At 44.7% G+C, this 24,653-nt stretch overlaps 1 protein-coding gene across 1 annotated transcript in view; it reads left to right on the forward strand.

Annotated features, from left to right (window-relative positions):
* The window catches only part of ABCB7 (ATP binding cassette subfamily B member 7), a 105,042-nt gene that overhangs the window by 36,827 nt on the left and 43,562 nt on the right, over window positions 1–24,653 (forward strand). Inside the window, exons 6-8 of the mRNA XM_056859732.1 lie at window positions 21,778–21,910; window positions 22,360–22,628; window positions 24,555–24,643. Of these exons, the coding sequence (XP_056715710.1) occupies window positions 21,778–21,910; window positions 22,360–22,628; window positions 24,555–24,643 (491 nt within the window). The remainder of the gene's footprint in view (window positions 1–21,777; window positions 21,911–22,359; window positions 22,629–24,554; window positions 24,644–24,653) is intronic.

A 24,653-nucleotide genomic window follows, 5' to 3' on the forward strand; every position in this document is an offset into this window, starting at 1 on the left:
CAAACAGATCATCAGTCAGTCCTTGAGCATTTAGAAAGGATGGATCTGATTACTTAGAGCCAGCACAGGTTTCTCAAAAACAAGTCATGTCAGACTAATCTTACCTCCGTTTTTGAGAAAGTTACTACCATGCTGGATCAGGGGATAGCAATAGACATAGTTTATCTAGATTTCAGTAAGGCTTTTGATAAAGTTCCCCATAATATTCTTGTTGACAACTTGGGAAAATGTGATTTAGATCCTGTTACTGTTGGGTGGAACTGTAATTGGTTGACAGATCGTATGCAAAGAGCAGGGCCAGCTGCTCCGCCCAGCACCCTGGTAGATCTGGCCCTGCCCAAAGTGGGAAGGGGGGGCTGCCTCAGCTAGGCTGGGGGGCCGGATAACAGGGCCCTGGGGGCCGGATCCGTCCCGCGGGCTGCCAGTTTGACACCCCTGGTCTAGACATTAGGAAGAATTTTCTAACAGAGTGGTTCCTCAGTGGAACAGGCTTCCTCGGGAGGTGGTCATCTCTCCTTCCCTGAAGGTTTTTAAGCAGAGGCTAGATGGCCATCTGTTAGCAATGCTGATTCTATGACCTTTGGGTGTGAACTGACATAATTCTGCTGCCTTAATTGGTTGGAGCTGCAGTTGGTGACGGTGCATAAACCTGCTTCTCTTATAGCTGCCTGCCTGCCACTGGCCTTGCTGCCTGCCTTCCCTTGCTCTTTTGTGGAGTTATTCAAGAAGAGTCCCCAATGTGGTGCCCATGGGCCAACATCTCTCCTGGCACTCGCCAAGCATTTTTTAAAAGTTGGCAGGGCCATGCTGGGCTCTTGCCCAGCGGGGCTTCTGATTGGCCACAGGAGATCTGATTTGCTGTGCAGATTGAAATAATGTTTGCTTGGCAGCTGCCACCACATAGTTGGTTTAAGTCTCCCTCCTCTTTCCCAGTGTATTTTTTAAAAAATTGCTGCTCTTTTCATTGGTAAAATAAGAAAGATTTGTACAATTGATTTTACAATTTTACTCTATTTGGTTTCTAGATTTTAAGGTTTTCTCCCTTACTCTTTTTTTGTTTTTGTTTTTAAATAAACCAAATACTCCTATTTTCCCCTACATTTGCTTCCTATGTGTGTGTGGCTCCACCTCCTGCATTAGGCATGTTGTGGTGGGCTCCATCTCCCTTTGATAAAATTCCAAAGGTGCCCATAGGCACAAAAAGGTTGGAGGACCCCTGTCTTAAAGAATCTCCTTGTCAGTTTTACATCTACAGTGAAGAGACTTCTTTAGGCTTGCTGAAGATAGATGAGAAGAAACTTTGTCCGTCTCTGTATTGTCTTGTCTGGGTTTTTTTGTTTTTATTTTTTGAATGAAGATACTAGTGTGCACATGTATGCCTTCCTTCCTGAAGGGAAAAATGTCTTATTTGGGACAGCAGCTGGGGCAGATGCTCTGAGCCCTGGAGATTAGGCATGTGGACAAAAAAAAATGGTATTTTCCAGATTTGGGTGTATTAGATCCGAAACTTTTCAGGGTTTTTGAAAAAAGCTGATCCCCATACTGGTATGGGGTGGGGTGGGGCTTTTTTGGGGAATCCTGAAAATTTCTGGCTCCATTATACTCTATGGGGGAAATCTTTCTGGGGCTCGGGGGGGGGCTGTTTTTAAAGGTAGAGGCACCAAATTTGCAGCATAACAGCTGGTGACTCACCTTTCAAGCACCCCTGAGTTTGGTAAAGATTGGGTCGGGGTGTTAGCCTAATTGCTCGGTTATGAATAATATGGGGAATTAGCATTCAATAACCGGTGGTGGGCATAACCTAGGAATCGTTAACCAACGTTTACGGGAGTCCAATCCTAGATTCAATAGAAAAGACGAAGGCAAATGGATTCAGTTTAAAAGTTTTTACTTAATTAAATCAGATACGTTCACAAGCACACAAAAATCATATACTCAAAGTTCATACAGATTCTAAGAGCAAAAAGGGAGGAGAAGAGTGATGGTAACCAATGTGGCAGGTCCCAGATGATGGGTGATACGATACCTGTCCTGTAGAGGAGATGTCCTGAGTTCCGTGGACTAAAACGCTGGGGTAAGCTGGGCAGAGTGGAGGGGTTCCCAGGGAGGAAAAGAATGGGGATGGGCTGCACAGAGCCCAACTCGCAGAGTAACGGCAAAGAAGCCAAGGGAAGACCTAAGGTAAGGTATGGATCTCGGGGACCCCAGTTATACTATTTTCCGAGGGGGAGGGTGATGGGATTACCCTCGCGGTTCCCAAGCTAAGACAAAAGGTGACAAAAGGATTAACGATCGGCTGCCGGGTTGGGGAAGTATGATAATTTGGTAGACTATACTGTTTCCATTGATTTGCGCAACCCCGGGGGAATCAGGCGTTGCTCGTTGATGGGTTTTACTGCTCATACGCAAGTTGCACATCACGATGTCCGGGAAGGCATTCCTTTGCATAGCCAGAGGAATGGTGTTTATTTGTTTGTCTTAAAGTCGCTCAATGATTAGCTAATTAAGTCCGATCAGCTCAGGGGTGTGGGGGGAAAGCGCTGGCGGTGGTTGCGTGCTGTCAGCTCCCTGCAATATGGCCTCCACTGGAACGGGGGCACTGCAAATGGTGGACTCCCTCTGGTTCACTGGAGGGTTGACCTGGCCTCTGTTCCTTGACTGCCGGCTAGCGGGATGACAGATCGCTCCTCTCCAGGCGGCTTTAGGCTTGCCGCTTGCTCTGGAGAGGCGGGGGCATGCATCGATTGGGGTTGCCATGACCAGTCTGGGAAATAAGCTACCCATATCGTAACAGGGGGTCCAATTTTATTGGCCCCCAAATGGAGGAAAAAATGGGGCCCAGTAAAATTGGACCCTCTGACTCAATCTTTACCACACTCAGGGGTTCTTGTAAGGAGACTCACCAGCAGCTATGCTGCAATTTTCGTGCCCCAGAGCCCCGGCAAGATTCACCATAGGCTTCAATGGGAGCTTTTTTTCTTTTCTTTTTTTTTTCCCCTTTTTTGCTTCTGTAGGCGCCCTTTAACAATAGCTGGTAATCCCGAAAAAGATGAAAAAATATTTTTGTTTTTTTGGCTTTGGGTTTTTTGGCTACTGTTAACGGCACAAAAAGCTGAAAAAATGCCAAAAAGGATATTTTCCGGCTTTTTCAGTTTAACAAATCCAAATGCATACCCCTACTGGTGATGACTGACTGACTTGCCTTAGGACTGGCAGGGTAGGCAATGGGGAAAGTTATTTTGGTAGGAGTGAGACGTTTGAGGCTATTTATAAAAACTTTTAAAATTCCAGTATTTTAGCTGTGGCTGTAGTGAACACATGCATCCTTGGAGGAAGGAATGAAGAAGAAGCAGAAGTAGTGGTCGGGGAGGGTGGGGAAGGGCAAGGAAAAGAAAAATGTCCTGAACTACTAGGTGCTTTGAGTGGGAAATTGATAATGTGCAGCTACCATAGAACAGGGATAGTGCTAAAACAGACTTGGCAAAATAGTCATTTTCCCCTCGGATTTGGAATCAGACAGAGTACCAAGAAGTACCTTTTTACCATGGGCATCTTGAAGCTTTGTTTATAGACTGCCATGTCCCTGAAACCCTTCCCTCTTCTTGACATACTTGACAGCCCAATCCACAGTGTAGTTAAACCTGAAGCACTTGGAATTAAACAGATATGAACCTGGTGCTCTAAATTGGCTTAAGCCTTAGCTGGGCTGGGGATCAGGCTGCTTGTATCTGTAGTAGCTGGATTACACTCATGGCTTTGATAAGAGCTGCTGTCACCTCCTGTCATGTCTACAGACTTTTTTTTTGGCCTTTTGCTCATGGGCTGAGCTTCCATTATTTATGAGTCAGACACATCTTTCACAGTATCTGTGTTGCAACTGACTGTTAATTTTCTACATCGGAGTGGGGGGACTGGCAGAAAGTGCAACGCGTGTGTGCTGCGTGCCAGGGGAACTTAACATGGATGACACATCTGCCTCCTGAGTATCTTTTATCTACCTGATCAACAAGGGATTTGTCAATGCAATATCTGAACTCATTTAGCTGAAGCCAGCCTTATGAACCCTTAGGGGGAGGGTCTTTTAATAAAAAATCTACTGACTGATTTACAAATTCCAAGAAACCAGAAAACTCCCCTTCTCTTCAACCAGCTGCCATTCTCCCTCCCTTTTAGTAGCAGAGATTGGTGGCAGCTGCTAGACCAGGTTCCTGGCATTGTTATTCATGCATTTGTTACATCTCCATCCTACCCTTTTTTGGGTTTGTGTGCAAAAGTACTGCTCCCACTCTTGTAAACTGCAGTTAAAGGGACTGCTCTGGGATTGCATACGTCTGCTTCCCTGCTGGCCTTAAGCATGTTTTAAGGCATTAGCATCAGCTTCAAATCCTGGTTAGTAACAAAGCTCTAGTTAGCCTTAGACTAGCCAGACCAAATTATCCTGGAGAGAGATGGGGCTGTGTGGGGGGTGGGGGTTCCTTTTACCTTGTTATGTTGGCACAGGTCTGGAGTGATGCTTCCAATTTGAATTGTGGTTTCCTGTATCCTAGCTTGCAATTCTACCAGATGGGTGCATCCTCTGTGACTTTTTTAATGTTACCAACTGTCGGCGATTTATAATTGCAGCTGATTTGGACAGGAATTCAAACCTTTTGTAAAAAGTGTAGCAGATGTATAGTGAATCTCAAACCTGACTTTTTTTTTGCCACCAAGTCACAGCTGACTTATGGTGACGCCACAGTGTTTTCAAGGCAAGAGGTGTTCAGTGGTGGTTTGCCACTACCTCCGTGTCACATTCCTTGGAGATCTCCCATCCAGATACTAGCCAGGGTCAGGGCTGGGAGTGTGTGACCGGCCGAAGGTCACCCAGCAAGCTTCCATGGCAGAGTTGAGATTTGAACCTGGGTGTCCCAGATCCTAGTCCAACACTTTAACTGCTGTTTAACTGTAAATGGAGGTACAAACAACACAGGAGGAGGATGCATGGAAGAATGTGGCCTACAGGAGTAGGAAAATCAGGACACATCCTGATCCTCTCTTGCTCAGCAATCGGTTCCAGGATCTCCCAATAGATACTTCTTCTGGACCTCTAGAACAAGGGCTATCCCCCAAAAGCGTGAAAGAAATTCTTCAGGCTCTTGTGCATGAGAGGACTCAATCTTCCGCCCCACAATTTAGGAAGTGTCATGAGCCAGCCTGCAGAGACCTCCTCTGACAAAGAGGAAATAGAAGCCAGAACAGAGAGACATCCTCAGGCAGCAGTCCCACAGGAACAACCACAGGGCCTACAGCCTGCCAGAGTAGAGGATCAGCCAAAGTCAGGAGATGACTCACCATGCCTGCAGCCTGCCAGCTCAAGGACTCCAGTTGGACCTGACACCTTGCAACATGCAGTGTCTCCAGAGGCCTTGCCAAGGCCACTGGAGCAGAGAAGAAAACAGGTTCGTCTGGCAATGCAGCAGAGACGGCAGAGTGCTAGACTGAAGGCTTTACAGAGGAACCTCCCCAGTAGCAGTGATGAGGAAGAGCAGGGCTGAAGCACCACCTGTGAACTCAGCCTCATCAGCATCAGCTGGCTCTGCTACAGCAGCAGGGGAAGGGATTTAAGCCATCAGTTAGGCTTGGCTGTTGTGCAAGCAACTTGTCACCAACCTCTTTGTGTACCGGCCTTGTTTCCCTGCTATCCTTTGGATTCCTGGTATCCTGACTTCTCGGACTGGCTCTGACTAACGCCTTGGACTTCCCTTGCCTGTATTGCTATCTCGGACTCTGCCTTCACTGTGAATGACCTTGGACTGTTCTCCAGACTACGCTTACAGCCCTCGCTCCTCGCCTGCATCACGACAGAAAGAGGTGTGTTCTCGTAATTGGGGATTCCCTCCTGAGAGCGGTAGAGTCTAAAGTATGCCGACCTGAGTTGTTGTCCCGAGAGGTCTGCTGTTTACCGGTTGCATGCATCCAGGATGTGACGGAAAGGGTAGGAAGACTCATGAAGCCCACAGATTATTACCCTTTCTTACTTGTTCATGTGGGAACATGCTCGTTCATGTGGGAACAAATGATATTGACCGGCACAGCCCAGAATGTATTCAAAGAGACTACATGGCTCTGGGTGAGAAGGTGAAGGACTTGGGGGCGCAGGTTGTGTTTTCGTCAGTTCTGCCTGTTGAAGGTCGTGGCTTAGGAAGGGAAAGATGAATACTCCAAATTAATGGCTGGCTGCGTAGGTGGTGCCGTCAAGAAAGGTTTGGCTTTCTGGACCATGGCTTACGCTTTCGAGAAGAAGCTCTTCTGTCGGGGGATGGTTTACACCTCTCGAGGGTAGAAAAATGTGTTTGGTGAGAGCCTTGCAAACCTGATCAGGAGGGCTTTAAACTAAATCCTATGGGGGAGCGAGACAACAGTTTAAAGCCTTGTATGCTGATAATACCTGGAGACGAGAACAATAAAGATTTGCAGGGAGTGGCATGTATGCAAGGAAACATAAACTCACAGGTAAGTACAGAAACGAAAACCACGGGGCACATAAACCACGGATTCCGATGTCTGTACACTAATGCGCAGAGTATGGGAAACAAGCAGGAAGAACTCGAAGCACTAATACAGGAAGGGGATTTTGACCTAATAGGCATTTCTGAAACTTGGTGGGATGTCACTCATGATTGGAATATTAAGATTGAGGGGTACAACTTGTTTAAAAGGGATAGATTGATAAGGAAGGGGGGAGTAGCACTATGTCAAAGATGTGTACACTTGTGAAGACGTACATGAATCTGAGCATGGTAGTGCAGTCGAGACTCTATGGGTAAACATAAAAGGAATAAGAAATAATCGTGATATTCTCGTGGGGGTCTGCTATCGACCGCCAAACCAGGCAGAGGACTTGGATGGGATGCTCCTAGACCAGATCACAAAGTTCTCAAAGAGACAGGACATGGTGGTCATGGGAGATTTTAATTACCCGGATATCTGTTGGAAGTCCAACGCTGCTAAAAATGCAAGATCTAATAAATTCTTGTCTTGCTGACAACTTCCTATTCCAGAAGGTGGACAGGGAAACAAGGGGGTCTGCTATCTTAGATTTGATTCTCACCAACAAGGAAGAACTGGTCGGTGAGGTTAAAGTAGTAAGCACCCTGGGTAGTAGTGACCACGTACTCTTGGAATTTACAATCTTGGGGAGAGGAAAACCTGTACGTAGTCAGACATGTAGGTTGGACTTCAAAAGAGCAAATTTTAACAAACTTAAATTTATGCTAGGTAGAATCCCATGGTCAGAAATACTTAAGGAGAAGGGAGTTCAAGAAGGGTGGGCGTTTCTTAAAAATAAAATACTGAAGGTGCAGTCCCAAACTATTCCTATGAGAAGGAAAAATGGGAGGAGCCTAAAGAGGCCGGGGTGGCTCCATAAACAGCTTTTTAAAGAGCTGAGAAATAAAAAAGACTCATTTAGGAAGTGGAAGGAGGGCCTTATAACCAAAGAAGAATACAAGCAAATAACTAGTGCTTGTAGGGAGAGTGTTAGGAAAGCTAAAGCTCAGTATGAACTTAGGCTAGCGAGAGATGCTAAACGCAACAAAAAAGGGTTCTTTTCCTATGTACAGAGTAAGAGTAAGAACAAGGACAAGATAAGCCCATTGCGTGGACCGGAAAGTGAAATTGTAACAGAAGATGAAGAGAGGGCAGAACTCCTCAATTCCTACTTTTCCTCAGTTTTTTCTCGTGAGGGAAGTGGTGCTCAACGTGGCATAAACAGAACATGTGATGAGGGAAGGGATTTGCAGCCTAGAATTGGCATTGGGGTAGTGCACAAACACCTGGTTTCTTTAAATGAAACAAAATCCTCTGGGCCAGACGAATTGCACCCAAGGGTACTCAAAGAACTTGCAGATGTAATTTCGGAACCTCTGTCCATTATTTTTGAAAAGTCTTGGCAAACAGATGAGGTGCCAGATGATTGGAGGCAGGCAAATGTTGTCCCCATCTTCAAGAAGGGGAAAAAGGAGGATCCAGGTAACTACCAACCCATCAGCCTGACTTCTATACCAGGAAAGTGTTCGGACAAATCATCAAACAGTCCGTCCTTGAGAGTTTAGAAAGGATGGATCTGATCAGTAAGAGCCAGCATGAGTTTCTCAAGAATAAGTCATGTCAGACTAATCTTATCTCCTTTTTTGAGAAAGTTACTACCTTGCTGGATCAGGGGAATGCTGTAGACATAGTTTATCTAGATTTCAGTAAGGCTTTTTATAAGGTTCCACATAGTATTCTAGTTGACAAATTGGGAAAATGTGGGTTAGATCCTATTATTGTTAGATGGATCTGCAACTGGTTGACAGATCGTACCCAAAGAGTGCTAGATAATTGTTCCTCGTCCACTTGGAGAGAAGTGACTAGTGGAGTTCCTCAGGGATCTGTGCTGGGCCCTGTGTTGTTCAACATCTTTATAAATGATTTGGGTGAAGAAATAGAGGGGATGCTTATTAAATTTGCAGATGATACTAAATTGGGAGGGGTAGCAAATACGGTAGAAGACAGAGCCAAGATGCAGGATGATCTTGACAGGCTGGAGAAATGGGCTAGAACTAATAAAACTTCAACAAAGACAAATGTAAAGTTCTGCATTTAGGTAGGAAAAATCAAATGCATAATTATAGGATGGAGGAGACTTGTTTGAGCAGTAGTGTGTATGAAAAGGATCTTGGGGTCTTAGTAGACCAAACACTGGACATGAGTCAGCAGTATGATGCAGTAACTAAAAAGGCAAATGCAGTCTTGGGCTGCATCAACAGAAGTATAGTGTCCAGATCATGCGAAGTGATGGTATCACTTTACTCTGCGCTGGTTAGACCTCAACTAGTGTTCAGTTTTGGGCAGCACAATTTAAGAAAGATGTAGACAAGCTGGAACGTGTCCAGAGAAGGGCAACTAAGATGGTGAGGGGTCTGGAGACCAAGTCCTATGAGGAAAGGTTGAAGGAGCTGGGTATGTTTAGCCTGAAGAGGAGAAGACTGAGAGGGGATTTGATAACCATGTTCAAGTACTTGAAGGGCTGTCATATAGAGGAGGGTGCCGAGTTGTTTTCTGTTGCTCAAGAAGGTCAGACCAGAACCAACGGGTTGAAATTAAATCAAAAGAGTTTCCATCTAGACATTAGGAAGAATTTTCTAACAGAGCGGTTCCTCAGTGGAACAGGCTTCCTCGGGAAGTGGTAAGCTCTTCTTCCCTGGAGGTTTTTAAGAAGAGCTTAGATGGCCATCTGTCAGCAATGCTGATTCTGTGACCTTAGGCAGATGGTGAGAGGAAGGGCATCTTGGCCATCTTCTGGTCACTAGGGGTGTGGAGGGGGGAGGTAGTTGTGAATTTCCTGCATTGTGCAGGGGGTTGGACTTGATGGCCCTGGTGGTCCCTTCCAACTCTATGATTCTACTACACTGGCTCTGCTTTTGCACTTTAGTGTAGACATTAACCTTGGTCTGTGGCTCTGCAGTAGAGCACATTGTTTCAACTCTTAAAGGTTCCCAGTTCAATCCCAGGTGAATCATAGAGTTGTTAGGGCCAATACAGGCTGTTTAGTCCTAGAGCATCCCAGACAAGTGTTCATCCAGCCGCTGCTTGAAGACTGCCAGCGAGGGGGAGCTCACCACCTCCCTAGGCAGCTGATTCCACTGCAAAATGACTCTTACTGTTAAAAAATGTTTACCTTACATTTCTACCTGTAATTTGTACTCGTTATTGCGAGTCCTGTCCTCTGCTGAAGGTAGGGTAAACCAGTTGAAGGATCTCAGGTAGTAGGTTCTGGTACGGCCTTTCCCTGAGTATGAGACTTGTGAGAGCTGCTGACAGTCAGAGGGGATCATTGGTGTGACTTGATCTAAAACAGCTGCATATGTTCACCCATTCTCAGTCCAGTTTGTTTGCTTACTAAATGAGGTACTGAATATTAGAGATGTAAAATTTCCAGAAATTTTGAAGCTACCTCCCCCACACACACCCAGTGACCCCTACTCCATGCCCAGAAGATGGCTATGATGCCCTCCCTCTCATGAACTGCCTAAGGTCATAGAATCAGCAATGCTGACAGATGGCCATCTAGCCTCTGCTTAAAAACCTCCAGGGAAGGAGCGCTCACCAGCTCCCGAAGGAAATCTGTTTCACAGAGGAACCACTCTGTTAGAAAATGCTTCCTAATGTCTAGATGGAAACTCCTTTGATTTAATTTAAAGCCATTGGTTCTGGTCCAACCTTCTGGGGAAGCAGAAAACAACATCCTCTATATGACAGCCCAAGTACTTGAACATGGTTATCAAATCCCCTCTCAGTCTTCTCCTCTTCAGGCTAAACATACCCAGATCCTTCAACCTTTCCTCATAGGACTTGGTCTCCAGATCCCTCACCATCTATGTTCTCCAGACCCCTCCTCTGGACACATTCCAGCTTCTTAAATTGTGGTGCCCAAAACTGAACACAATATTCTAGGTGAGGTCTAACCAGAGCAGAGTAAAGCGATACCATCACTTCGTGTGATCTGGACACTATACTTCTGTTGATGCAGCCCAAGATCACATCTGCCTTTTTAGCTGCTGCATCACACTGCTGACTCATGTTCAGTGTTTGGTCTACTAAGACCCCAAGATCCGTTTCACACACACTGCTGCTACGACAACTCCCCCACCCCCAGTCCTATAAGTATGCATTTGATTTTTCCTACCTAAATGCAGAACTTTACATTTATCTCTGTTGAAATGCATTTTATTGGTTTTAGCCCAATTCTCCAGCCTGTCAAGATCATCCTGTATCCTGGTTCTGTCTTCTACCGTATTTGCCACCCCTCCCAATTTAGTATAATCTGCAGATTTAATAAGTATCCCCTCTATTCCTTCATCCAAATCATTTATAAAGATATTGAACAACACAGGGCCCAGGAGAGATCCCTGAGGCACTCCACTAGTCACTCCTCTCCAAGTAGATGAGGAACCATTAACAAGCACAATTTGGGTGCGATCTGTCAACCAATTACAGATCCACCTAACAGTAATTGGTTGATAGATCGCACCCAAAGAGTGCACAGATGATTTTACATAATCCAGATAGTTCGTTGCCTGCTTTGTGAACATTACCCTTGGTCCAGAGGCTGGTGTGCTAGTTGCGCTTGCCCAAAGAGGCTTTGGGTTTGGATTTCTTAATAGCTCCCCAAGTTGCCTAGCAAAGGGCTTTGGAAAGCTAGTGTTTCAAAACTAATTTGTGGTATGGATGTGATGGAGAAAAAAGAACAGGCTGTCTACACAAGGCCTTTTAGTTATTCCAGAGCAGCTTTCAGGATCCTGGCCAAGATCATTAAAGTAAATATAAAGGGCTCGTCTTAGTATCTGGGGGCAAAATATGCTAGAACCAACATCTTGTTTTTAATGGGGTGGGGAGATGGTGGGCACTCCATCCAGTTGGTTGTTAATGAGATCTAATGCCATGCTTCCTCATTCTGATTTCTGTCTTTACTCTTGGGGAGTGAATGTGGCTGTGACCTAAGACACCAGTGTTAAATTTCATTGAAATAGTATTAAAGGTAGGGCTCAACTGAAGGGGAAGGAAATATTACTGCAGAACTGTAGAGTAGTGCCAATTAATTTAATTGCAGGTTGAGAAGAGGACTTGAAGTGCTCCAACCTCTTAACTTTAGAAGTAGAGCTGCAGCTATTCTAAATCATACCATGTCGCCACTTTTGAAAAGTAAAATGGCTGCAAAGGGACTTCAGGGAATCTGCAGAAAATCAGGGCAATCTGCATTACAATAAATTTCTACTGAATAGGATCTCCTAGGAAAAACCTATTTTATATCCTCTAAGAGTCTAAATGATGGTCATTGCAATGTAATGCAGATAGTGGGGTGTTTCATGGCTGAAAATTGAGTTTCTAGGCAAGTACTACCAAAGGGAGTTGACCAACCTTTTTTTGTGTTATATCTGAAAGACATATTTGGAAATTAAGATTCCGGAGCAATACAGTTCCTTAAAACTTTGAAATCACACCCTCAATTCCTTAGAGCTCTGTGTCTGTGAAGTTATTTTTTCCAGTTACAATAACTTGTTTGTTTTTTCACTGTCAGTGATTTGTGATTGTGGAATCTTAAACAGGTGAATTTTGTATGGATTTTTTGTGTGATTGTGATATGTTGGTGCTGAAAAGCAGAGCTAGACATTTAAGACCCATTAAACCAGTTGCCTCTGAACAGTGAGGAGGGGAAGAAGCAGTGGGTTTATGTAGGAGATCCTAGCTTTCCCCCCACGTTACGTTTTTTTTCTCCTTGGCATGCGTCTGCTTCCTGGGAGGTGGGCAGTAGGGGATTTGCAAGGTGAAAGGGAGCCAAGTGCCTGCCCACACATAGCTAGCTGTTGCTCCTTCTTCGTTGCAAATGGCCAATTGCAGCTGTTTGTGTTGGGGGTAGAATGAGAGAGGTAATATCTCAGACAATCAGTTTCTTTTAAAGGGAGTGGGAGACATTTTATTAGCTTTTGGATTGGGGAATTTTTGAGCACATTTTTCATAAATGCTCAAAAACACTCTGAAGGATTTTCGAGCATGTCAGTTTTCATCAGGAATCTTAGTTTTGAGTTGAGTGGCTGTTTGGTTCCCTAATCCTGAGTTTAATTTCAGTTCTGCATGGCTGTCCTTTTGTTTTTCATGAATAGGTTGTAGACCAGGAAACCCTTGATTATTGTAATAGTAATACAAGCTTATTACTTTTTCTTTGGATTGTTTTCTGTTAGCTGTCTTGAATTTTGAATTGAGCGAAATAAGTCATTAATTTAGAAATAATAATTTAACTGCAGGTTACTTCCCCAATATCAATACCAAAACCTTTAATGGCATAAAATATACACGTCCAACAGTAAAAATATTGCATAAGCCTAACTATTACAGTTATAGAACAACCTTGACCTCTGAGTTTTATCAAAGCGCACTTTTATAACACTCTGCAAGAATTTGGCCACTTTCACCGTTATGCTGGAAGAACTACTATTCAGGGGAAAGGACACCTTAGCAGAATCAGAAGGTCCTATCTTGTTTGCCAAGATGGGCGTTAAAAATTTGGATCGAGTTTCTACTTAGTAAGAACTGTACAAAGTGAGTGTGAAATAGTTTCAATACAACAACTCTCTGTTTGGAAACTGGTTAGAGATTACTTGTAACCAGCGCTTGGCTTACTATAAAATATTGGCTTCGGCTGCATTATCATTCTGACCCATCTCGTGTTATCAAATGCTTGCAGATTTTAAATTTTCTGATTGGCTATTCTATATTGAGGAAAAAATTAGATCGGTTGGTCCACCTTTCGATTTGCTTCTCATGCTCTTGGCCACAGATGCATTCCAAATAATAAAACATAGACTTTTGGAGATTGAACACCAAAATCTTAATGGTGTTGCAAATAAAACTTGCTCCCCTCTTAGTCTGGGGATCTCTTTAGAAGGAGGTCAAGGAGCCCCGCAGCAATGCAGAGCCTTCTTCCTTGTGAGATTCAGTGTCTTGCCATCTGCAATTCTGTACGGGAGCTGACTTGCCCATTTAAAGGACAGCTCCTGTGAGCAGCATAACTTCTGGAGAAGGGGGTTTGTAAGCTCTTTCCCCTCTTGCAAGGGGAGCTGTGTTCCTAAGGGAGCCCCCTACTGTAGCAGTGCCATTAAATCAGGGGTGGGGAACCTTTTTCCTGCCAAGGGCCATTTGCACATTTATAACATCATTCGGGGCCCATAATCAGGTGTAGATCTCCCGGCAGGGGGAGGCTAGGGTTGCCAGGTCTCCAGCCACCACCTGGAGGTTGGCAACCCCAGGGGAGGCCACGCAGAGAATGCCTAGAGGGCACCCCCGCTCCCCCCGTCCTCCCCCCCCCAGGCGGGAGGGCAGCCAGCGGTGGGCCCGAGCAAACGAGGCGCCAGGGAGGCACAGCCCGCAGCCGATCTGCAGGGAAGGAAGGGAGGAAGGAAAGAAAACAGAGAAAGAGGAAAAGGGAGGGAGGGGAAAGAGAGAGAAAGAAATGGAGGGAGGGGAGAAAGAAAGAAAAGGAAGGAGGGAGACAAAGAGACAGAAAAAGAGGGAGAGAGGGAGAGAAAGGAGAGTGACAGAAAAAGAGGAAGAAAAGAAAGAAAAGCCTTCCCCCACACACACACACCCGCACACGCCGGCCCCACGCAACCAGGCCCCAGCCTCCATGCCTCCCTCACACACACACCCGGCCCTGGAGCTCCCAAGGGCCACAGAAAATGTCCTCGGGGACCATATGCTGCCCCTGGGCCTGAGGTTCCCCATCCCTGCATTAAATGGTCAGAAAGTTGCAGTGGTAAAGTGATAGGGACTATTGTATTGCTACCTGTGACTGTAAAAATATGTTCCAGATGGGATAGTTCTACACCATTTAACGTATCATGTTTAAAAGCTCAATCTTTGTTTTCAGCTGTTTAAGATTTCTGTTTGTTTTCAAATTTCTGTAGTCCAAACCCTATTGTACTGTTCATTGGATGTCCCATACTGTTGCTTGTACTTGACTTACACTGTGTAATCCACCTTGAGTGACAGCATGGTATAGTGGTTAAGAGTAGCAGACTCTAATCTGGTGAACCAGATTGGATTCCCCACTCCTCCACATGAAATCTGCTGGGTGGACTTGGGCCAGTCACAGTTCTCTCTGAACTCTCTCGGTTCCACCTACCTCACAAGGTGTCTGTTGTGGGGAGAGGAAGGGAAGGCAGTTGTAAGCTACTTAAAGGTAGAGAAAAAGCGGGGTGTAAAAACCAGCTCTTTTTCTTGAGTCTCAGGAAGAAAGGCGGACTATAGATAACATAATCATCATCATAATAGAGAAGCAGTAATATTTACTAAATATCCACGCTGCAGCAAACAGTTGGTTTCAATTAATGTTGCCATGGTGCTGCAACTTCTGGCAAAGGCTAGAGAGGGGTGATGGTGGGAAGCAGGACATATCATATTAATCTTTTTGCATGACCAGTGCCAACAGCTGACTAGCTCCCAGTATGGCTAGAGCTTTCAAGTGCAGCATTTGGACAGCCATCAAGTGTTCATCACATTTTTTGTCCTTGAATTGTTATGGAAATGTAAAGCCTTGTTCATCTTCAGTTTCATGCAGCCCCACATTGGGACTGCGCCTGCACGCAGGTCTGCCACCAGAAAGACTTATAGCTCCTAGCCACAAGGGGCGCCAAACGCCCAGGAGCTAGCTAGACGCTCCCACCCAAATGTCACGCACTCCGGGGAGGCGCCACCCCTTTCCCTCAGTTCCTTCTCTGCCGCCAACAAGATTTGACGTGTTTTCCTCATCTAGCCATTTCCTCCTCAGACTTTGTAAGCATGTGGGGAATTTGACTCGCCTAACCTCCCTCTTCCCTACCTTCTTATCCTTCAGGACTTCGGAGTGGATTAATGATGTCTCCCAAGCCATTATTTTGTGCCAGTTGTGAAACAAAATGCCCCACTCCAATGAGCATGAGAATTGCGAGCTGTGCCAGGGCGAAGCCCACAACGTTGCAGCCTGTAAGGTGTGCCAAAAGTTCACCAATAAGGCTATAGGGGACAGAGGGAACAGACTGAAAGCCGAGCTGTGGAAAAGAGCTCTTTCGGCCTCACTTCCCAAAACCAGTCCTGTGCTTACCATCCACTTCAAAATCGGTCCCTCCCTCGTTTCCCTCTGCGGTTCCGACGGTCACATATGGGGCCCCATCTGTCACGGTTCAGGCCGTTAAGTGCCTACACTCTTTGAAAGGACCCCTTCCTGAGAAGGAATATGTTATCTTATTCAGCGAGACACCACTAGACCGGAATCAACGGTTACTAGAAACTTGTTCCGGTTCCTATGACATCTCTTGAACGCGCCAATAAATTTATAATACTGGACAAGAGTATAAGTATAATAAAAAACACATTTATTTACATCATATAATATATGCTTGTTGTTGCAAAGTCTTAAAATATTATATAAGGCTAGACATCAATAGTCTTAAACATGTTTATGTAGCAAGTAATCACTCGCAATCTCTATGCCTCCATAAAGGAGTATCATAGTCAGAATATACCTCATAAAATATCATTAGTGCAATGCACCTTCATTCAGAATATAAAGTTACAGAAATCCTGTCAAAATATGGTTAATTCTTTGGGAAAAGATTTGATTAGAAGCATCCTAACTTACATCATTCAAAACATAATATTTCAGTATACAGAAGACAATATACCTTGCTATGTCATCTGCAAACCTTAAAGAAGCTAAGTTCTATGAGAACATTTGAAATTGTCCCAAAGTATCTGTATTTTCTAAGTCTTGAATCCTTAAAGACTTGTGTCAGTATTCTTAGCTCATAAAGAAGACATCTGATCATCAAGATCAGGCATTGTCTATGTACATGCTATGCATGTTCCTTATAGTATCAGACAGCAATGCTGAATATGTAAAAACTATGTGTTACCTTAAAGCTGTTTAAAGTCTCTCTGGCTGTGCCAATTGTAGAGAGTTTTGTATGTGAACTTATGGTTCAAATCTGTGTATGCGCTGTACATTGTATCAGCATTGTGCATGTCTCTCAGAGTACAGAGAGTCTCCTTTTCCGTCAGGAACATCTCTGGTCTCTACTCTGAGGAGGTTCAGAAGTCCCTCTGTTAATTAGAGGACTCTCTGAGATCTATCTATTAGTCCTGTGTTCAGGATGCTCTTAGCAATAGTAAGCCAAATAGGTTTAATTTGTAAGAATCCGTTAATCCTTATTAGAAGCAATGGACTCTCAGTGTTCCAAAATATGGAAAAATCACTGCACTTAGATTCCCATGTCAAAGGATAGGAATTCTAAGGGTCTCCATCCTCTTCCAGGAATAGAGCAGTCTCATCAGAAGACTGTAAATATTATAAGGCATGTTGAAATATCCAGATCTTGATACTTCAAGATACCTCAGAGAACTTCTGTCCACGCAAGGATCAGAGTCTCAATGTTTTACATCTCAGGTCTCTGAGATGGAGAGATGTTATGTCAGTGCAGCTACAGTCTGCCCAGCAATAACACTCTGAAGTACTGGCTATCCTGCTCTGTCTTATATGCACTTCAGATCTATGTTATCAACACATCTGCAATATGTGTCGTTGCACCTTCTACACCTGCTAATTCCTCATGCATCAGCATTTCTACGGTGTGCTTTGCACCCATCACCCTCTGAGTCAGCACTGTACTCAGGTTCATGTCAGCATATTTAGGGGGAAGTTGCTCCTTCACCTTCTCTTGTGCCAGCATATTTAGGTGGAAATTGTATCCCACATTGAGGTGTGAGTTGCAACCACACCATTGTCCTTGCACAGATATGTAATCATACTTGATACTTGCCTCTTATCTCTATTAGAGAAGGTTTTCCAATACCTCACCGGGAATTCCCCTACTTGGTGTGCCTGCCACTTTTCCCTTCTGGAGAAGGCTGGTGCTCCAACACCGGAGTTCCCCTGAGCTTCAGGGTTAACATTACATCAGTGCTTTCTTATCTATTTCTATGACTAGGTTCCCAGAGAGTGCTGTGGAAGCTTTTCTCTCTTCACTCAACCACAAGAAAACCTTGAATATAACTCGATTTGGTTTACAGGCAGGCTTCTAAACATTTCACATTAAGTCTTTTAAGGTCCTTAAAGGGTTTCTAAGGGGTTTCTATGGAATTTCAATGGCAAAAACATTAGAATCCGTGACACATCGGTTCCAATCGATCCAAAGTCTATCCTACTGACTCCTCCACCTGCTGCGATGGAGCAAGGGTCAGTTTCGGTTAAGGCTACGTTTTCGCACAAATGCCACTCTTCGGAGAAGAAGCACACCAACTCGGGGTCCTCGTCCAAAAAGCGAAAGCAGAAGCTCAAGCACATTGAACCTACCGAACCTAAGTCGGTTCCATCCGCCAGTTCTGGCAAACTTCATAGCCCTCCTAAGACACCTTCAGTCGGTTCCACCTCCCCGGTTCCGTCCTTCTCCAAGGGACAGTTTGAGCCCCAGTTAGCTCAATTCAGCCTGGAACCTTCCTTCGATATGCAGGATTTTCCTTCTTGGCAACAGCCACCTGCTCCACTTCTCAATTACCTTACCCCAAACCAAGTTCAGGACTGGATCAATTTCTGCCAAGCATGTCAACTTGACCTGTCAGGCAGACGAATAGAGCAACCTGCTCCTCCATGGAACCCGATTCCCATGACTTCATTCGGTTCCGTACATCCCCTTTCTTCTACCTCTGTTCCGTTTGGTTACAAGCATCAGTTTATAGTTCTGAGACTAAGTCTGAGACCTCACCTGACGATAAAATAGCCGATCCTGGCTCTATTTCTCCCACGGAGGATTCTAAACTCCATGTGAAACAGATGCTTAGAATTGCACAAGCCCTGGACCTGGAGGTATGTACCTCCCATGATAAACCTCAATACAAAATTCTAAGCCAACTATATCCTGACTACCCATCCTTTGTTTCCTTTCCTTTACTGGAGGGCCTTGCTGACCTGGCAGTCCCGATTTGGAAAAAGCCTGCATCAGCCACTGCTTCATCCAAGAGACTAGAGAATCTCTACCATATCAAATAGGAGTCTGCGGAATTCCTTTCTGTTCACCTGCCACCGCTTTCCATAGTTGCCACTGAAATGCAGTCTCGCCAGAAATTTGGCCAACATTCTACCCCTGCTGACAGGGAAAGTCATCGCCTTGACACCTTGGGAAGAAGGGTCTACACCTCCGCTTCCCTCAACTATAGAATTGCAAACTACCAGGTTATCATGGCGGGGTACAAGCTTCCTCTGTGGGAAAAGCTTAACCCCCTCCTGGCCCCTTTCACTGGTTGAGGCTGTTCCGTTCGAAGGCTTCACACTATTTTCTACTAAGACCACTTAATTTCTCACCAATATCAAGAAGGACAAGTGAACAGCTAAGTTGCTGAGTGTAACACCTGTGCAGCAACAACAGCCCAGGGACAGAGTCAGTCGGGTAGACTTTGGATTGATTAGAGCCGATGGGGCCCCATACGTGACCGTCAGAATTGCAGAGAGAACCGACGGAGGGACCGATTTCGAAGTGGATGGTAAGCACAGGACTGGTTTTGGGAAGTGAGGCCGAAAGAGCTGTTTTCCACAGATCAGCTTTCAGTCTGGCCCCTCTGGCCCCTCTAGCCTTATTGGTGAACTTTTGGCACACCTTACAGGCCGCAATGTTGTGGCCTTCGCCCTGGCACAGCTCGCAATTCTCATGCTCATCGGAGTGGGGCAGTTTGTTTCACCACAACATTCCCCACCTGCATCTCACTGCGTGACGGCTCTATCCTCAACAGTAGGGCTGTCACAACAGGTTAAGGATATCCTCCTCTAAGCGAGGAAGCCTTATACCCATTGTTCATACAAGAATAAGTGGGACCATTTTGAGAAGTGTCTTACCCCTAAGGCTTTATCCCCTTTTTCTTGCCCACTTCGGTAGTTTTAGATTACTTGCTTCAGTTAACTCAAGGTAGCCTGTCGGTATCTTCCGTCAAGGTGCACTTAGCTGCCATTTCAGCTTACCACAATCCCATTGAGGGCTCATCCTTATTCTCCTACGCATTAGCAAAGCATTTCATTAAGGGCTTGGCTAATGTCTACCCCCCGAATCCCAGACTGGTCCCTCAATGGTCCCTATTCTTGGTCCTATCACAGTTATTAAAAGCTCCCTTTGAGCTCTTACTTTCATGTAATTTGGCGTCTCTGTCACATAAGGTTACCTTCTTACTGTCAAGCACCTCTACCCGAAGGTTGAGTGAGTTGGCTGCCCTTAGGGTCAATCCCCCGTACCTGAAGTTTTATAATGAGAAGGTTGTTCTCCATCCCAGCCTGAAGTTCCTGCCTAAGATGGTCTCTAGATTTCACCTCTCCCAGGACATAGTCCTCCTGGTGTTTTTCCCTGACCCTAGCTTGGAAGCCAAGAGATCATGACATTCCCTTGATGTCCTACTTACATAATAAAGAAGGGCTCTACGAACAAGAAAGTTCAGACGAGACAAAATAATGTTTATTTGCTATGCTGGCTCTAACAAGGGAAAGGCAGTCTCATCCCAAACCATCACTAGATGGGTAGTGCCTGCGGTTCTGTCTTCTTACAAATCTGCAGGTAGAACATGTCCTTTGGAGGTCAAGGCCCATTTGCTACGTGTTCAAGGATCTTCGACAGCCTTCCATTAGTGCGTTCCTCTTGCCGACATCTATAGAGCAGCCACGTGGTCCAGCAGTGACACTTTCATCTGTCATTACGCCCTGGACCAGCAATCCAGAATGGAAACGGAGGTCGGTCAAGCCGTTCTACACTCATTGTTCCAACAAGGTCAACTCCCACCTCCTTTAAGCTACGTGCTTGTTATAATCCCAATGTGGGGCTGCACAAAACTGAAGATGAAAACTAAGTTGCATTTACCTGTAACTGTTGTTCATTGAGGTCTTCGTGCAGACACACATTCCCTCCCTCCTGTCCCGCTGCTGGCTCCTTACCTTGGGGTTTTATCTGGGTTTAGGCTGGGTTTAGAAACTGAGGGAAAGGGGTGGTGCCATGTGTGACGCTTGGGCGGCTAGCTAGCTCCTGGGCATATGGCATCCCCTTGTGGCTAGGAGAGGGTCTTTCTGGTGGCAGGCCTGCGCGCAGGTGCAGTCCCAATGCATATCTGCCCAAAGACCTCAGTGAACTTTCCACCACCACCAAGACATAATCATGGAACTTAAAGGTGGTGTACAAAGCAGAGTTTCTAGAAGGTTTCCCATCCAAGCACTTACCAGAATAGACTTGCTTAGCATCAGCAAAGTGGCTGTGCCCATCAGACACAGGGCCCATTTGAATGTTTTCTGCAAATTAATGGATCAATTCCTCAGCCCTCTATGTGTGTGTAAAGTGTTGTCAAGTCGCAGCTGACATATGGCAACCCAATAGGGTTTTCTAGGCAAGAGACTGAGGTCTGTTTGCCATTACCTTCCTTTGCATGGTGACCCTGGACTTCCTTGGTGGTCCCCCATCCAAGTACTAACTAGGGCCAGCATAGTTACAGGTAAGTGCAACTTAGTTTTCCTTACGAGTATCATTTCATGCGGAAAAGGGGTAAAGCAATTTATGAACTGAGCCGAGGCTGGGTGGTGTCAGCATCCAACTGTTTTGTTCTGATTTGGCCTCTACTTTGAGGAGTGGCAACTCCATTAGAAGTGTCCAAAGCCTTCTCTCATCCAGGTTTGGTTGGGCCAGTTGGAGTTGTTGACACCCAAGGATGTGTGAGCAAAAATGCTTTGGTGCTGTCTCCTCTCTTATGTTCTGACCTCTGTCCCTTTTGGTCAGTATCTGCCTGCAAAGAAAGGCTATTATACTCCATTCTATTAATATTTCCATCTGAAATGCTGTAAACTGCCTTTGATGATTCTTCATAACTTAATGATGCTATAAATATATGCTGTGTAGAGCCTTGCTACTTTGTTTCTCACAGTCTTGCTATCACTCTAATGAGCCTCCAAAATGGACCAAAGTACATTCTCAATGAACTGTTTTGTTGAGATGAAAACCCGTTTTTATAAGGAGCCAGTGGGAAACCGGCACTTAACAGCCATGCCTCTTACTAATGCAGTGCCAGTTACCTCTCAAGTCTGGAGTCATCATACGAAGTAATTAATAGCCAAATATCATAACTACGGCTAATTCCAGGGGAAATATTTATAAACAAACATTTTAGCACATCTTGTATAATTGCTTGGCTTTTTGTGTGTGTTTTCAGGCTATGAATATATTGGTTCCCTTCATGTTTAAATATGCAGTAGATAACCTCAACCAGATGTCTGGAAATGTTGGGAACCTGAATGATGCACCAAATACAGTTGCAACCATGGCAACAGCTGTTCTGATTGGATGTAAGTGTGATTCTTTAATCTGTTGACAGGTGCTGACTTCCTTCTGTGAGGTTTTGGAACATTAATGCCCATGACCTTTTCTCTACTAACACCACTATGCATCTGGGATGGTGATTATCCTTTGGGGGGGGGGGTTGGTGTTGGGTTTTTTAACTTTGTGACATCTAGCCCTAGAGTCCTGTGATGGTTTTTAATTCAATTATGCTACCATTTCTGAACTAAAGTAATTATAGAAATAATCCATTTAGATGGAGAGTTTACTTTCTGAGCTTTTAAAAAAGTCTGCCAGTGAAACTTGATATTAATAAAGTCTTAACTAGAAATATATTTGCAAGCACACTGACATGACAAACATCAAAAAAATATTGTCCTAAGTATTCACCCATATCTTATTGAATAGCAGTTAAATAAGTGACACTCTTTTCATCTTGATTTCCCCCCCACCCCAGATGGCCTTTCAAGAGCGGGAGCTGCTTTATTTAATGAAGCTAGAAATGCTGTATTTGGGAAAGTAGCCCAAAACTCCATTAGAAGGATAGCGAAGAATGTCTTTCTCCACCTGCATAACCTGGACTTGGGTTTCCACCTTAGCAAGCAGACTGGAGCTTTGTCAAAAGCCATTGACCGAGGAACCAGAGGCATCAGCTTCGTTCTCAGCGCTTTAGTATTCAATTTGGGCCCCACATTGTTTGAAGTGGCACTTGTTAGTGGAATTTTGGTACGTCTTCCTTTTAACTTTTAAAATTTAGCAGCTTCAGTCAATTTTATGAATGATTCGTATTGATGGTACTGTATCAATAACAGCAGCAACTTGGTTGACCATTTGAGTGTTTCATTGACTAAGACAAAATGTATCATTAAGCAGCCGACTGCGCCCTTTAAAATCCATGACTAGTTCCAAGCTACGCTGTTTAAAAGAATGCCTTTAGTTCTGGTTTTTATTTCTGCTTCCTAATCAGCTTACCAAACAACAATTTAAATAGGGTCCTAATTAAAAATGACGTCTTCTACAATTTGGATCCTGTTTGTATGCTGAAGAATTCTCCACACCAAACATCCCAAGGGAGCGAGCAGCGTAATATCTGACCTTACATGACCATATTTACAGGCCCCACTTCTTGCTGGGAATTCATATGTGTGCAGCTGGTTTTAAAAAAACAGGCTCTCTGAGTACCACTAGGAGGTGGCAGCTAGCAGCATGGTTGCAGTGGGCCAGATGTTACTTGTTCATCCTCTGTCCCTTGGAACACTCACAACAGAGGTTTTATATAATCTAAACCAGGTGAAAGCTATTCTTAAAATTAGCCATGCTTTCATTCAGATAACTCCATGTATTGTGCAGCTAAATCTCAGCTAGGAACATAAGACATCAGATGAGATCCACCCAAAACAAAGCAGTTCTTGACTTAATCACATACTTAGCTCTGCTATTTGAATAAATGGGTCATGTGCTGGATTATACCATTATGCTAAAAAATGATAAGCCAAAACTTGGGGGTAGATGCTGTTGCAATCACATCACTGGTGGCAAAAAATAATAATAATCCTGAAAGAAAACAGATTTTTTTCTGGCAACCCAGACATGAGAATCAACCCAGAAATTCTTCGTTCCTTTTCTTAGGTCATGTTCCTAAACACCTCTTGCAAAGCCACTCCCTACCCACAGTGGCTAACTCCCCTGCCTCACTGATAATGAATGCATGCTTGGGATCATGTGGGTAGCCCAGGCCACACCATTCAAACCCTTAATTGTTATGACTGACTCTGAATTACGCTCACGATCCAAATATCCATATGTTGTGAGATGAGAGGCAGAGATGGGAATGGTTTTAGCCCATGAATGGGCCTGATCACACTTGAAATAATTGGAACATATGTCAAGATCAACTGTTTTTATTCAGTCAGCTGTTTCATGTATTCCTACAATGCTTTCTTTTCTGTAAGCTTTCCCTTATGTTTCAGTTGAGGATGCATCCACATGCATAGACTATGCACATGCAAGAGTTGTGTGGGCTTCATTGGAGGAAACATGGGGCTCTGGGAAGGGCTAGATAATGAATTAGATGTCCTTTGTCATCCAAAGCTCTGTTCTTCTATTTATAGATCTTTCTAATCTGTGTTTAGGATATACGATTGTGTGTTTTTCTGCTGCTGCCTACATTTGTATTCTCTTTTTATGATGGACCTTTTTCTATTTTATTACATTGTAATGATGACACGGGGCAGCAGATTCTTTTAAGGAGCCCCGTGGCGCAGAGTGTTAAGCTGCAGTACTGCAGTCCAAAGCTCTGCTCACGACCTGAGTTTGATCCCAACGGAAGTTGGTTTCAGGTAGCCGGCTCAAGGTTGACTCAGCCTTCCATCCTTCCGAGGTCGGTAAAATGAGTACCCAGCTTGCTGGGGGTAAAGGGAAGATGACTGGGGAAGGCACTGGCAAACCACCCCGTAAACAAAGTCTGCCTTGGAAACGTCAGGATGTGACGTCACCCCATGGGTCAGGAATGACCCGGTGCTTGCACAGGGGACCTTTACCTTTACCTTTAATGATTTGTTGGGAGCTTCCTCAGACATTTTTAGCAGGGCGAGTGGCATACAAATGTTTCCAGTAAATAAATTACTAACATTATCCTTTCCCCCCCTCTAGTATTATAAATGTGGAGCGCAGTTTGCACTAGTAAGCCTGGGGACACTGGGAGCTTACGCGGTATATACAGTAGGAGTTACACAGTGGAGGTAAGGCTTT

The sequence above is a fragment of the Euleptes europaea genome, chromosome 13 (genome assembly GCF_029931775.1).
Source record: "Euleptes europaea isolate rEulEur1 chromosome 13, rEulEur1.hap1, whole genome shotgun sequence".
Classification (NCBI taxonomy): domain Eukaryota; kingdom Metazoa; phylum Chordata; class Lepidosauria; order Squamata; family Sphaerodactylidae; genus Euleptes; species Euleptes europaea.